We start from the raw sequence: 12,948 nt of genomic DNA, 5'->3' as shown, positions 1-12,948 counted from the left end.
TCCATAGGCCTTCTTCACAACCCTATCAACCTGGGTGGCAACTTTCAGGGATCTATGTACATGGACACCTAGATCCCTCTGCTCATCCACACTTTCAAGAACTTTACCATTAGCCAAATATTCCGCATTCCTGTTATTCCTTCCAAAGTGAATCACCTCACACTTCTCTACATTAAACTCCATTTGCCACCTCTCAGCCCAGCTCTGCAGCTTATCTATATCCCTCTGTAACCTGCTACATCCTTCCACACTATCGACAACACCACCGACTTTAGTATCGTCTGCAAATTTACTCACCCACCCTTCTGCGCCTTCCTCTAGGTCATTGATAAAAATGACAAACAGCAACGCCCCCAGAACAGATCCTTGTGGTACTCCACTTGTGACTGTACTCCATTCTGAACATTTCCCATCAACCACCACCCTGTCTTCTTTAAGCTAGCCAATTTCTGATCCACATCTCTAAATCACCCTCAATCCCCAGCCTCCGTATTTTTTGCAATAGCCTACCGTGGGGAACCTTATCAAACGCTTTGCTGAAATCCATATACACCACATCAACTGCTCTACCCTCGTCTACCTGTTCAGTCACCTTCTCAAAGAACTCAATAAGGTTTGTGAGGCATGACCTACCCTTCACAAAGCCATGCTGACTATCCCTGATCATATTATTCCTATCTAGATGATTATAAATCTTGTCCCTTATAATCCCCTCCAAGACTTTACCCACTACAGACGTGAGGCTCACCGGTCTATAGTTGCCGGGGTTGTCTCTGCTCCCCTTTTTGAACAAAGGGACCACATTTGCTGTCCTCCAGTCCTCTGGCACTATTCCTGTAGCCAATGATGACATAAAAATCAAAGCCAAAGGTCCAGCAATCTCTTCCCTGGCCTCCCAGAGAATCCTAGGATAAATCCCATCAGGTCCCGGGGACTTATCTATTTTCAGCCTGTCCAGAATTGCCAACACCTCTTCCCTACGTACCTCAATGCCATCTATTCTATTAGCCTGGGGCTCAGCATTCTCCTCCACAACATTATCTTTTTCCTGAGTGAACACTGACGAAAAATATTCATTTAGTATCTCGCCTATCTCTTCAGACTCCACACACAATTTCCCATCCCTGTCCTTGACTGGTCCTACTCTTTCCCTAGTCATTCGCTTATTCCTGACATACCTATAGAAAGCTTTTGGGTTTTCCTTGATCCTTCCTGCCAAATACTTCTCATGTCCCCTCCTTGCTCGTCTTAGCTCTCTCTTTAGATCCTTCCTCGCTACCTTGTAACTATCAAGTAAACAATTTTACTTTTTATTCAATCTGTGCTGTAATTAACAAGACACCAAATGCACTTGGAGCAAAATTAAACTCCAATGCATAAACAGAAGTAAGCACCTGACCCTGCACCCTTTAATAAACTTAATTGTTAGAGGCATTATTTACAAGCATCAACTATCATTCAGCTCTATTAGCAGCCATTTAAAAAAAAAAAATTTTTAGAGTACTCAATTCTTTTTTTCCAAATAAGGGGCAATTTAGCGTGGTCAATCCACCTACCCTGCAAATCTTTGGGTTATGGGGGTTAGACCCACGCAGACATGTGGACAATGTGCAAATTACACACGGACAGTGACCCGGGGCCGGGATCGAACACGGGTCCTCGGCGCCATGAGGACGCAGTGCTAACCACTGTATCGCCCATCTATCAACAGCCTGGACTCCTCATTAAATCTGTCTCCTATAATTACTAGTCCATATTTCTTCAATATTGCTCAATTGCAGAATCTGCCTTTTAACTTGGAGAGCACTTGTTCAATGAAACAGGGGCCTCTAGCAAGGAGTGGGGGTGAGGTGAGAGGTAGGGGGAGCTTCAATGGTCTCAAATGGTGCCAGGGGATCTTTTACATCCACCCAATAAGACAGATGGGACCACAAAATAATGTCTCATCTGAAAAGGGTTGGAGCAGTGCAGCCAATATTCCTTCTAATCCAATCTGTGGGGCTGTTTAGCACAGGGCTAAATCGCTGGCTTTGAAAGCAGACCAAGGCAAGCCAGCAGCACGGTTCAATTCCCGAATCAGCCTCCCCGAACAGGTGCCGGAATGTGGCGACTAGGGGCTTTTCACAGTAACTTCATTTGAAGCCTACTTGTGACAATAAGCAATTTTCATTTCATTTGTGCAATACTGAATTAGACACCATCATGGGGTCACGTGTTTTACATCAACTCCCAGAAGAACACAATTTATCTATCACCCAAAGCAGAATGGGTGATGCAGATACACCACTATTTCTCATACCAAAGGAGAGCACACAATCAGACCATTCGGTCCAACAGCTCAAGGCCAGCGCAAATGCTCCACGAAAGTCTCTTCTATTTCACCAGTACATGCTTTTATTTATTTTTGCCTCGTGTACTTCGCTAGGTTCTCATCTCATTGCTTCTTGACTGGTGTTTATTTAACAGCGAATATCTGGGAATGAGTACAAACATAGTTTCTCATGAGAGTGTTTAGAGAATCTCTGACACCAAGCACAAAGTTCAACTTTCTCATAATTGCTGTCCAAATCCAATAAGTCAACCTTGTTATGACTCCACAGTCTTTTATTACGTATGACTAAAAGTTTGGCAAATACTTGTTCCATTCACCCATTTTGCAGTGATTACACAGGCAAGCTGTTCTCATGCAATTATGTCACACAATACATTGACCATTCCCCCCATTTTGTTGCCCTCTGGTAGTTGATGGGAGGAATGGACAATGTATTGTGTGACATAATTACATGAGAACAGCTTGCCTGTGTAATCACTGCAAATTCAGAGCATTAAATCACTGAAATAAAAATGTGAGAACACCTGAACACACATTTTCCAGGGGTTAGTGTTGGGACCCTTGCTACTGCGGATATATATTAACGACCTAGACCCTGGTGTACAGGTCACCATTGCAATATTTGCAGATGATATGAGATCGGGAAGCAGTGATCTGAGGGCCAAACACATTGGTGGGAATGGGTGGACAGGTAGCAGGTGAAGTTCAATGTGAAGAAATGCGAAGGGATTAATTTTGGTTGGAAGGAGATGGAGAGACATATATAAAGGGAGAGAGTAATGGAGCACAGAGTACAAAAGCAAGGAGGTTATGTTGAGCTTGTGTTATAACATTAGTTTGGCTCACTTGGAGATTTGTGTCCAGTTCTGGGTACCGCATTCCACCGCTCTATCGGAAGGATGTGAATGCATTGGAGAGAGTGCAGTAGATTCACAAGAATGGTTCCAGGGATGAGGAACTTCAGTTACGAAGACAGACTGGAGACGTTAGGACTGTTTTCCTTGGAGAGAAGGCTGGGAGGAGAATTCCTCAGAGGTGTTGAAAATCATGAGGGGTCGGAACAGAGTATTTACGGAGAAACTGCTAGAATGAAATTAGGGGCAGCACGGTGGCATAGTGGTTATCACAGTTGCTTCACAGCTCCAGGGTCCCAGGTTCGATTCCAGGCTGGGTCACTGTATGTGTGGAGCCTGCACGTTCTCCCCGTGGGTTTCCTCCGGGTGCTCCGGTTTCCTCCCACAGTCCAAAGATGTGTGGGTTAGGTGGATTGGCCATGCTAAATTGCCCTTAGTATCCAAAAAATGTTAAGTGGGGGTTACTGGGTTACACGGATAGGGTAGATATGTGGGCTTCAGTCGGGTGCTCTTTGTAAGGGCCAGTGCAGACTCTATGGGCCGAATGGTGCCGGAGATCGTTTACATCCACCCAATAAGACAGATGGGACCACAGAATAATGTCTCATCTGAAAAGGGTTGGACTAGTGCAGCCAATATTCCTTCTAATCCAATCTGTGCAATACTGGATTAGACACCATCATGAGGTCACATGTTTTACATCAAAGTTCCTTCTCGGAAAATTCTATGAACGAGAGGATACAGATTCACAGTAATTGACAAAAGAAACAGAAGTGATATGAGAAAAAAAGATTTACAGGCGAGTGTCAAGGATTTGGAATGCACCACCTGAGAGTGTGTTGAAGGCAGATTCGATTGAAGCAATCAAAAGGGAATTGGACAGCTATCTGAAAAGGATGGATATGCAGGGTTGTGGCATGGCAGCAGCAGGACCGCAATAAGTGAATTGCTCATTCGGAGAGCCGGTGCTGACACAATGGGCCGAATGGCCTCCTTCTGAGCTGTAATAATTCTGAATCATGAAATCAATGGTGTACAAAACATGTTCTCAGAAAAACAAAAGGACATCACTTTAATTACTCATTAGTCTGCTGCATGCCACACACAGTACATCATTATACACCAAATAGGAATGATAAGAAATACCAATGTCAGGGTCTTTTTGGAAACAAGTGCAATGAAGCAGCCTTCTGCATTAGCTCAGGCACAGGGGGATCCAATCTCCCATCCCTCCATTTCAGCAACACATCTGGTCCTCATTCTGCCCCATCTCAGTCATTATGGACAGCACTTCCCATGATCCCAAACACAGGTTACCCACCAACCAACAATCCCCTCATCTCCACGTGAAGCTAACCTGAAAACACCACGTAAGAATCCATGTCGTCAATACCCACTGGTCCTGCCACCTCCTCTCCATCCTGCCCTCCCACTCCCACCGTACCCCAATCTCTCAGCTGCCATTTCCCATTCATCGCTATCCCCACCCTACTAGTTCCCTCTCTAATCATATTGCTGCCACAACACCCTCCCCCCTCCAAAGGTCCCATTCCCCTTGGAACTGACACCACCCCACTCCAATATTCCCTATACCACTGCTCAAGACGTCTTCATAACATCCCATTTGCCCACTCGCTCACCCGTACTTACCGTTTACCCCACACTCAACCCCAGCCCCTCCCACCACTCATGCACCTGCCACTCGCACTGTACCCCTCCTCACTCTCACCCCACCCTCTCTCTACCCCTACTCCTCCATCACCCTGATGCCCACTCCATCGCCCTCATCCTCTCTCCCCCACCCCAGCTTCACCGCCTCCCTTGCACCGCCCCCACTCTCCCTTCTCCCCCTCGCCCCCACACCCACTTCCACCCACTCTCGCACCAACCTTTTCCCTCTCACCTACCTTCTGTCACTCTCTCGATTTGTCCTGCCTCCTTCAATGATTAATGCACAAATACACCCTGAAGCCTTTGCTCCACCTATTGAGTTATACCCTCTCACCCCCACCCTGTCCCCTCACCCACACCCCCACACATCCCTCTCCGCCCCACCTTGACCCCTCACCACTCCAACTCTCCCACCCTGTCCCCTCGGCTGACCCGTCCCCTCACCCACCCATCTCTCTCCGCCCCCATCTCGATCCCTCACCACTCCACCTCGCAAAGTCATCACCCTACATGCCCCCTCGTCCCCTCCCCTAACCCCCCTCGACCCCCACTGCCCATCTACCCCAAAGCGCGCCTACCCTCCAACCCCCCAAACCCCGATCCCACCCTTCGACCCCCCCAACCCCTTCCCCGCGCCCACCGCCTGACTCCCCACACCAAACCTGTCCCGACGCCCAACCCACAAGTCCACATCCCACCACTTCGGCCCCGCACCCACCCCCATTGTCCAGTCTCGCTCCCACACCCCTGGTCCGTGCTCCCGCCCCCACACCCCTGGTCCGCGCTACCGCCCCCACACCCCTGCTCCGTGCTCCCGCCCCCACACCCCTGGTCCTCGCTACCGCCCCCATACCCCTGGTCCGCGCTACCGCCCCCACACCCCTGGTCCGCGCTCCCGCCCCCACACCCCTGGTCCGCGCTCCCGCCCCCACACCCCTGGACCGCGATCCCGCCCCCACACCCCTGGTCTGCGCTCCTGCCGCCACACCCCTGGTCCACGCTCCCGCCGCCACACCCCTGGTCCGCGCTCCCGCCCCTGCACCCCTCGTCCACACGCTTCACGTCAATGCTCCCACCCCTGCACCGCGCTCCAGCCCCCGCACCCCTGCTCCGCGCTCCCGCCCCCGCACCCCTGGTCCGCACCCCCGGTCCGCGCTCCCGCCCCCCCGGTCCGCGCTGCCGCCCCCCCACGTCCGCGCTGCCGCCCCCCCACGTCCGCGCTGCCGCCCCCCCACGTCCGCGCTGCCGCCCCCCCACGTCCGCGCTGCCGCCCCCCCACGTCCGCGCTGCCGCCCCCCCACGTCCGCGCTGCCGCCCCCCCACGTCCGCGCTGCCGCCCCCCCACGTCCGCGCTGCCGCCCCCCCACGTCCGCGCTGCCGCCCCCCCACGTCCGCGCTGCCGCCCCCCCACGTCCGCGCTGGCCGTCCCCCCACGACCACTCTCCTCTTCACCACCATCCCATCTCCCTCACCATCCGCCTCAACTCCCTCAACCTCCCAACCACCCTTCCTCAACCTCCCAACCACCCTCCCTCAACCTCCCAACCACCCTCTCCACCCTCACCCCCCTCCCCCCTCCGCTTCCGCCCCTCCTCCTCCTCCGCCCGCCTCCGCCCCTCCTCCTCCACCGCCCTCCTCCTCCTCCTCCACCACCCTCCTCCTCCTCCTCCTCCTCCTCCACCACCCTCCTCCTCCTCCTCCTCCACCACCACCCTCCTCCTCCTCCTCCACCACCACCACCCTCCTCCTCCTCCTCCTCCTCCTCCTCCTCCTCCTCCTCCTCCTCCTCCTCCTCCTCCTCCTCCACCACCCTCCTCCTCCTCCTCCTCCTCCTCCACCACCCTCCTCCTCCTCCTCCTCCACCACCCTCCTCCTCCTCCACCACCCTCCACCACCCTCCACCACCCTCCTCCACCCTCCTCCTCCTCCTCCACCCTCCTCCTCCTCCTCCTCCTCCACCCTCCTCCTCCTCCTCCACCCTCCTCCTCCTCCTCCACCTCCTCCTCCACCCTCCTCCTCCTCCTCCACCCTCCTCCTCCTCCTCCTCCCCCCCTCCTCCTCCTCCACCACCCTCCCCCTCCTCCACCACCCTCCGCCTCCTCAACCACCCTCCTCCTCCTCAACCACCCTCCCCTCCTCAACCACCCTCCCCTCCTCAACCACCCTCCCCCTCCTCAACCACCCCCCCCTCCTCAACCACCCTCCCCCTCCTCAACCACCCTCCCCCTCCTCAACCACCCTCCCCCTCCTCAACCACCCTCCCCCTCCTCAACCACCCTCCCCCTCCTCAACCACCCTCCCCCTCCTCAACCACCCTCCCCCTCCTCAACCCCCCTCCCCCTCCTCAACCCCCCTCCCCCTCCTCAACCCCCCTCCCCCTCCTCAACCCCCCTCCCCCTCCTCAACCCCCCTCCCCCTCCTCAACCCCCCTCCCCCTCCTCAACCCCCCTCCCCCTCCTCAACCCCCCTCCCCCTCCTCAACCCCCCTCCCCCTCCTCAACCCCCCTCCCCCTCCTCAACCCCCCTCCCCCTCCTCAACCCCCCTCCCCCTCCTCCTCCTCAACCACCCTCCCCCTCCTCCTCCTCAACCACCCTCCCCCTCCTCCTCCTCAACCACCTCCCCCTCCTCCTCCTCAACCACCCTCCCCCTCCTCCTCCTCAACCACCCTCCCCCTCCCCCTCCTCAACCACCCTCCCCCTCCCCCTCCTCCTCCTCAACCACCCTCCCCCTCCCCCTCCTCCTCCTCAACCACCCTCCCCCTCCTCCTCCTCCTCCTCCTCAACCACCCTCCCCCTCCCCCTCCTCCTCCTCAACCACCCTCCCCCTCCTCCTCCACCCTCCCCCTCCCCCTCCTCCTCCACCCTCCCCCTCCTCCACCCTCCCCCTCCTCCACCCTCCCCCTCCTCCACCCTCCCCCTCCTCCTCCTCAACCACCCTCCCCCTCCTCCTCCTCCTCCTCAACCACCCTCCCCCTCCTCCTCCTCCTCCTCAACCACCCTCCCCCTCCTCCTCCTCAACCACCCTCCCCCTCCTCCTCCTCCTCCTCAACCACCCTCCCCCTCCTCCTCCTCCTCCTCAACCACCCTCCCCCTCCTCCTCCTCCTCCTCAACCACCCTCCCCCTCCTCCTCCTCCTCCTCCTCAACCACCCTCCCCCTCCTCCTCCTCCTCCTCCTCAACCACCCTCCCCCTCCTCCTCCTCCTCCTCCTCAACCACCCTCCCCCTCCTCCTCCTCCTCCTCCTCAACCACCCTCCCCCTCCTCCTCCTCCTCCTCCTCAACCACCCTCCCCCTCCTCCTCCTCCTCCTCAACCACCCTCCCCCTCCTCCTCCTCCTCCTCAACCACCCTCCCCCTCCTCCTCCTCCTCCTCAACCACCCTCCCCCTCCTCCTCCTCCTCCTCAACCACCCTCCCCCTCCTCCTCCTCCTCCTCAACCACCCTCCCCCTCCTCCTCCTCCTCCTCAACCACCCTCCCCCTCCTCCTCCTCCTCCTCAACCACCCTCCCCCTCCTCCTCCTCCTCCTCAACCACCCTCCCCCTCCTCCTCCTCAACCACCCTCCCCCTCCTCCTCCTCCTCCTCAACCACCCTCCCCCTCCTCCTCCTCCTCCTCAACCACCCTCCCCCTCCTCCTCCTCCTCCTCAACCACCCTCCCCCTCCTCCTCCTCCTCCTCAACCACCCTCCCCCTCCTCCTCCTCCTCCTCCTCAACCACCCTCCCCCTCCTCCTCCTCCTCCTCCTCAACCACCCTCCCCCTCCTCCTCCTCCTCCTCCTCAACCACCCTCCCCCTCCTCCTCCTCCTCCTCCTCAACCACCCTCCCCCTCCTCCTCCTCAACCACCCTCCCCCCTCCTCCTCCTCAACCACCCTCCCCCTCCTCCTCCTCCTCAACCACCCTCCCCCTCCTCCTCCTCCTCCTCAACCACCCTCCCCCCTCCTCCTCAACCACCCTCCCCCTCCTCCTCCTCCTCCTCAACCACCCTCCCCCTCCTCCTCCTCCTCCTCAACCACCCTCCCCCTCCTCCTCCTCCTCCTCAACCACCCTCCCCCTCCTCCTCCTCCTCCTCAACCACCCTCCCCTTCCTCCTCCTCCTCCTCCTCAACCACCCTCCCCCTCCTCCTCCTCCTCAACCACCCTCCCCCTCCTCCTCCTCCTCCTCAACCACCCTCCCCCTCCTCCTCCTCCTCCTCAACCACCCTCCCCCTCCTCCTCCTCCTCCTCAACCACCCTCCCCCTCCTCCTCCTCCTCCTCAACCACCCTCCCCCTCCTCCTCCTCCTCCTCAACCACCCTCCCCCTCCTCCTCCTCCTCCTCAACCACCCTCCCCCTCCTCCTCCTCCTCCTCCTCCTCCTCAACCACCCTCCCCCTCCTCCTCCTCCTCCTCAACCACCCTCCCCCTCCTCCTCCTCCTCCTCAACCACCCTCCCCCTCCTCCTCCTCCTCCTCAACCACCCTCCCCCTCCTCCTCCTCCTCCTCAACCACCCTCCCCCTCCTCCTCCTCAACCACCCTCCCCCTCCTCCTCCTCAACCACCCTCCCCCTCCTCCTCCTCAACCACCCTCCCCCTCCTCCTCCTCAACCACCCTCCCCCTCCTCCTCCTCAACCACCCTCCCCCTCCTCCTCCTCCTCCTCAACCACCCTCCCCCTCCTCCTCCTCCTCAACCAACCTCCCCCTCCTCCTCCTCAACCAACCTCCCCCTCCTCCTCCTCCTCAACCACCCTCCCCCTCCTCCTCCTCCTCAACCACCCTCCCCCTCCTCCTCCTCAACCACCCTCCTCCTCCTCAACCACCCTCCTCCTCCTCAACCACCCTCCTCCTCCTCAACCACCCTCCCCCTCCTCCTCCTCAACCACCCTCCCCCTCCTCCTCCTCAACCACCCTCCCCCTCCTCCTCCTCAACCACCCTCCCCCTCCTCCTCCTCAACCACCCTCCCCCTCCTCAACCACCCTCCCCCTCCTCCTCCTCAACCACCCTCCCCCTCCTCCTCCTCAACCACCCTCCTCTCCCTCACCCTCTCGCCAGTTTCCTTGTCCCCAGAATCTGTCGCTATGAAAACAAAGAGCGGTGCCAACAGCTCTAGCTGGGCCTGTACCTGGTTCTTGGGATCCTGCATCTTCATGGTTTTGGTGCGGGGACGGCTGTGCCGGACGGTCCCGGTAGCCGAGGCCGCATCGGCGAAGCAGCGACAGCCGTGAGCGGACTCCGCACATGCGCACTGGCCACTGGCCGGGGCATGCGCAGAGCTCCCGTACCGGCTCGGCGAACTGCGCATGCGCAGGATTGACCCCGGACCCGCAATACGCCTGCGTAGTGCCAGAGCCAACCTCATGAGCTCCTGGAATGATGTCCAATGGACTACCCCACACACAGCTTGCACCTGTCTGTCCCCTGTTGACACTAAGCAACTAGAAATTGTGTTTTGTCAGTGAAGAGCAATCCTATAGACATGGAATTGTGTATTTTACCCTCTTGGTGTTCAGTTTCCTGATCATTGTGCTGTTATATAACACAATAGCATTTATACAGGGTTATTCAGGTAAATAAATGTGCCTTAAAATTTGAAAATAATTCCACCACTCATCTTCCCAACATTGATTTGATTTGATTTATTATTGTCACATGTGTTAGTATATAGTGAAAAGTATTGTTTCTTCCATGCTGTACAAACAATGCACACCGTACATAGGGAAGGAAATGAAATGAAAATTGCTTATTGTCACAAGTAGGCTTCAAATGAAGTTACTGTGAAAAGCCCCTAATCGCCACATTCCGGCGCCTGTTCGGGGAGGCTGGTACGGGAAGGAGAGACTGCAGAATATAATGTTACAGTTATAGCAAGGTGTAGAGAAAAGATCAACTTAATATGAGGTAGGTCCATTCAAAAGTCTGATGGCAGTAGGGATGAATCTATTCTTGAGTCGGTTGGTACGTGACCTCAAACTTTGATATCTTTTTCCTGACGGAAGGAGGTGGAAGAGAGTATGTCCAGGGTGCGTGGGGTCCTTAATTATGCTGGCTACCTTTCCGAGGCAGCGGGAGTTGAAGTTAGAGTCAATGGATGGGAGGCTGGTTTGCGTGATGGATTGAGCTACATTCACAACCTTTTGTAGTTTCCTGCGGTCTTGGGCAGAGCAGGCTCCATGCCAAGCTGTGATACAACCAGAAAGAATGCTTTCTATGGTGCATCTGTAGAACTTGGTGAGAGTCGTAGCTGATATGCCAAATTTCCTTAGTCTTCTGAGAAAGTAGAGTCGTTGGTGGGCTTTTTAAAAAAATATATTTTATTAAAATTTTTCAAACACAATTTTTCCACCTTACAAATTAACAAAAAAGATAACACAATAACTAATAAATAACATAATTTAAATAAAATAGTGATATAACAAAGTAACAAAAAATAGTGCTCCCCCTCCACCACAACCAGAACAAAACAGGTCGTCCCCCCCCCCGTCCCCCCCCCCACTCTGGGCTGCTGCTGCTGACAATCTATTTTCCCTTAACGTTCCGCGAGATAGTCAAGGAACGGTTGCCACCGCCTGGAGAACCCCTGAACCGATCCTCTCAACACAAACTTCACCCGTTCCAGTTTTATGAACCCTGCCATATCGTTTGTCCAGGCCTCCACGCCGGGGGTTTCGCTTCCTTCCACATGAGTAAGATCCTTCGCCGGGCTACCAGGGACGCAAAGACCAGAATATCGGCCTCTTTCGCCTCCTGCACTCCCGGCTCCTCCGCTACCCCAAATATAGCTAACCCCCAACCTGGCTTGACCCGGACCTTCACCACCTTTGAAATCACTCTTGACACTCCCCTCCAGTACTCATCCAGTGCCGGACACGACCAAAACATATGTGTGTGGTTCGCCGAGCTTCCCAAGCACCTCCCGCACCTGTCCTCCACCCCGAAGAACCTGCTCAGCCTCGCTCCCGTCATGTGTGCTCTGTGTAAAACCTTGAATTGTATCAGGCTAAGCCTGGCACACAAGGAAGAGGAATTTACCCTACTTAGGGCATCAGCCCACAGACCCTCCTCAATCTCCTCCCCCAGCTCTTCTTCCCATTTTCCCTTCAGCTCCTCTACCAGCGCCTCCCCCTCCTCTCTCATCTCCTGATATATTTCAGACACTTTGCCCTCCCCAACCCATACCCCCGAAATCACTCTATCCTGGATCCCCTGTGTCGGGAGCAGCGGAAATTCCCTCACCTGTTGCCTCGTAAACGCCCTCACTTGCATGTATCTAAAGATATTCCCCGGGGGCAACTCATACTTTTCCTCCAGCGCTCCCAAGCTCGCAAACGTCCCGTCAATAAACAAATCGCCCAATCTCCTAATTCCTGCCCGATGCCAGCTCTGGAACCCTCCGTCCATCCTTCCTGGGACAAACCAATGGTTGTTCCTGATCGGGGACAACACCGAGGCACCCGTCACACCCCTATGTCGCCTCCATTGCCCCCAGATCCTTAAGGTTGCCGCCACCACTGGGTTCGTGGTATACCTTTTCGGGGAAAGCGGTAGCGGCGCCGTCACCAGCGCCTTTAGGCTCGTTCCTTTACAGGACGCCATCTCCAGCCTCTTCGACGCTGCCCCCTCGCCCTCCCTCATCCACTTGCGAACCATCACCACATTGGCGGCCCAGTAATAATCGTCCAGATTCACCAACGCCAGTCCCCCTCTGTCCCTGCTGCACTGCAGGAACGCCCTCCTTACACTCGGGGTCTTCCCTGCCCACACGAAACTCATAACACTCCTATCTATTTTCTTGAAAAAAGCCTGAGTGATCAAAATGCGGTGACATTGAAACACAAAAAGAAACCTTGGGAGGACCATCATCTTGACCGCCTGCACTCTGCCCGCCAATGAGAGCGGCAGCATATCCCACCTCTTGAAATCCTCCTCCATCTGCTCCACCAGCCACGTCAGATTGAGTTTGTGTAAAGTTCCCCAGCTCCTGGCTACCTGAATCCCCAAATATCGGAAGCTCCTTTCCGCCTCCTCAACGGCAGGTCATCTATCCCTCTTCCCTGATCCCCGGGGTGTACTACGAAAAGCTCACTCTTCCCCATGTTAAGCCTATATCCCGAAAA

General features: G+C 55.8%; 1 protein-coding gene across 6 annotated transcripts in view; it reads right to left on the bottom strand.

The window, feature by feature from the left end:
- tmem94 (transmembrane protein 94) overlaps positions 1 to 10,071 on the bottom strand; it is a 224,276-nt gene extending 214,205 nt beyond the window's left edge. For 3 of the 6 annotated variants that reach the window (XM_072483028.1, XM_072483033.1, XM_072483038.1), the window contains exon 1: positions 9,957 to 10,059. Coding sequence is in view for 1 of the 6 variants with exons in the window: in XM_072483032.1 (XP_072339133.1) it covers positions 9,957 to 9,983 (27 nt within the window). In the remaining 5 variants the exon portion in view is untranslated. Of the gene's footprint in view, positions 1 to 9,956 lie in introns of all 6 variants that reach the window. The other 3 variants (XM_072483032.1, XM_072483029.1, XM_072483031.1) reach the window with 3 other exon arrangements.
- Positions 10,072 to 12,948: the final 2,877 nt, after the last annotated feature.

Source organism: Scyliorhinus torazame, chromosome 18 (genome assembly GCF_047496885.1).
Source record: "Scyliorhinus torazame isolate Kashiwa2021f chromosome 18, sScyTor2.1, whole genome shotgun sequence".
In the NCBI taxonomy this organism is placed as follows: domain Eukaryota; kingdom Metazoa; phylum Chordata; class Chondrichthyes; order Carcharhiniformes; family Scyliorhinidae; genus Scyliorhinus; species Scyliorhinus torazame.
The sequence above is the reverse complement of the archived record's forward strand: the minus strand, read 5'-3'. Positions and strand labels throughout refer to the sequence as shown.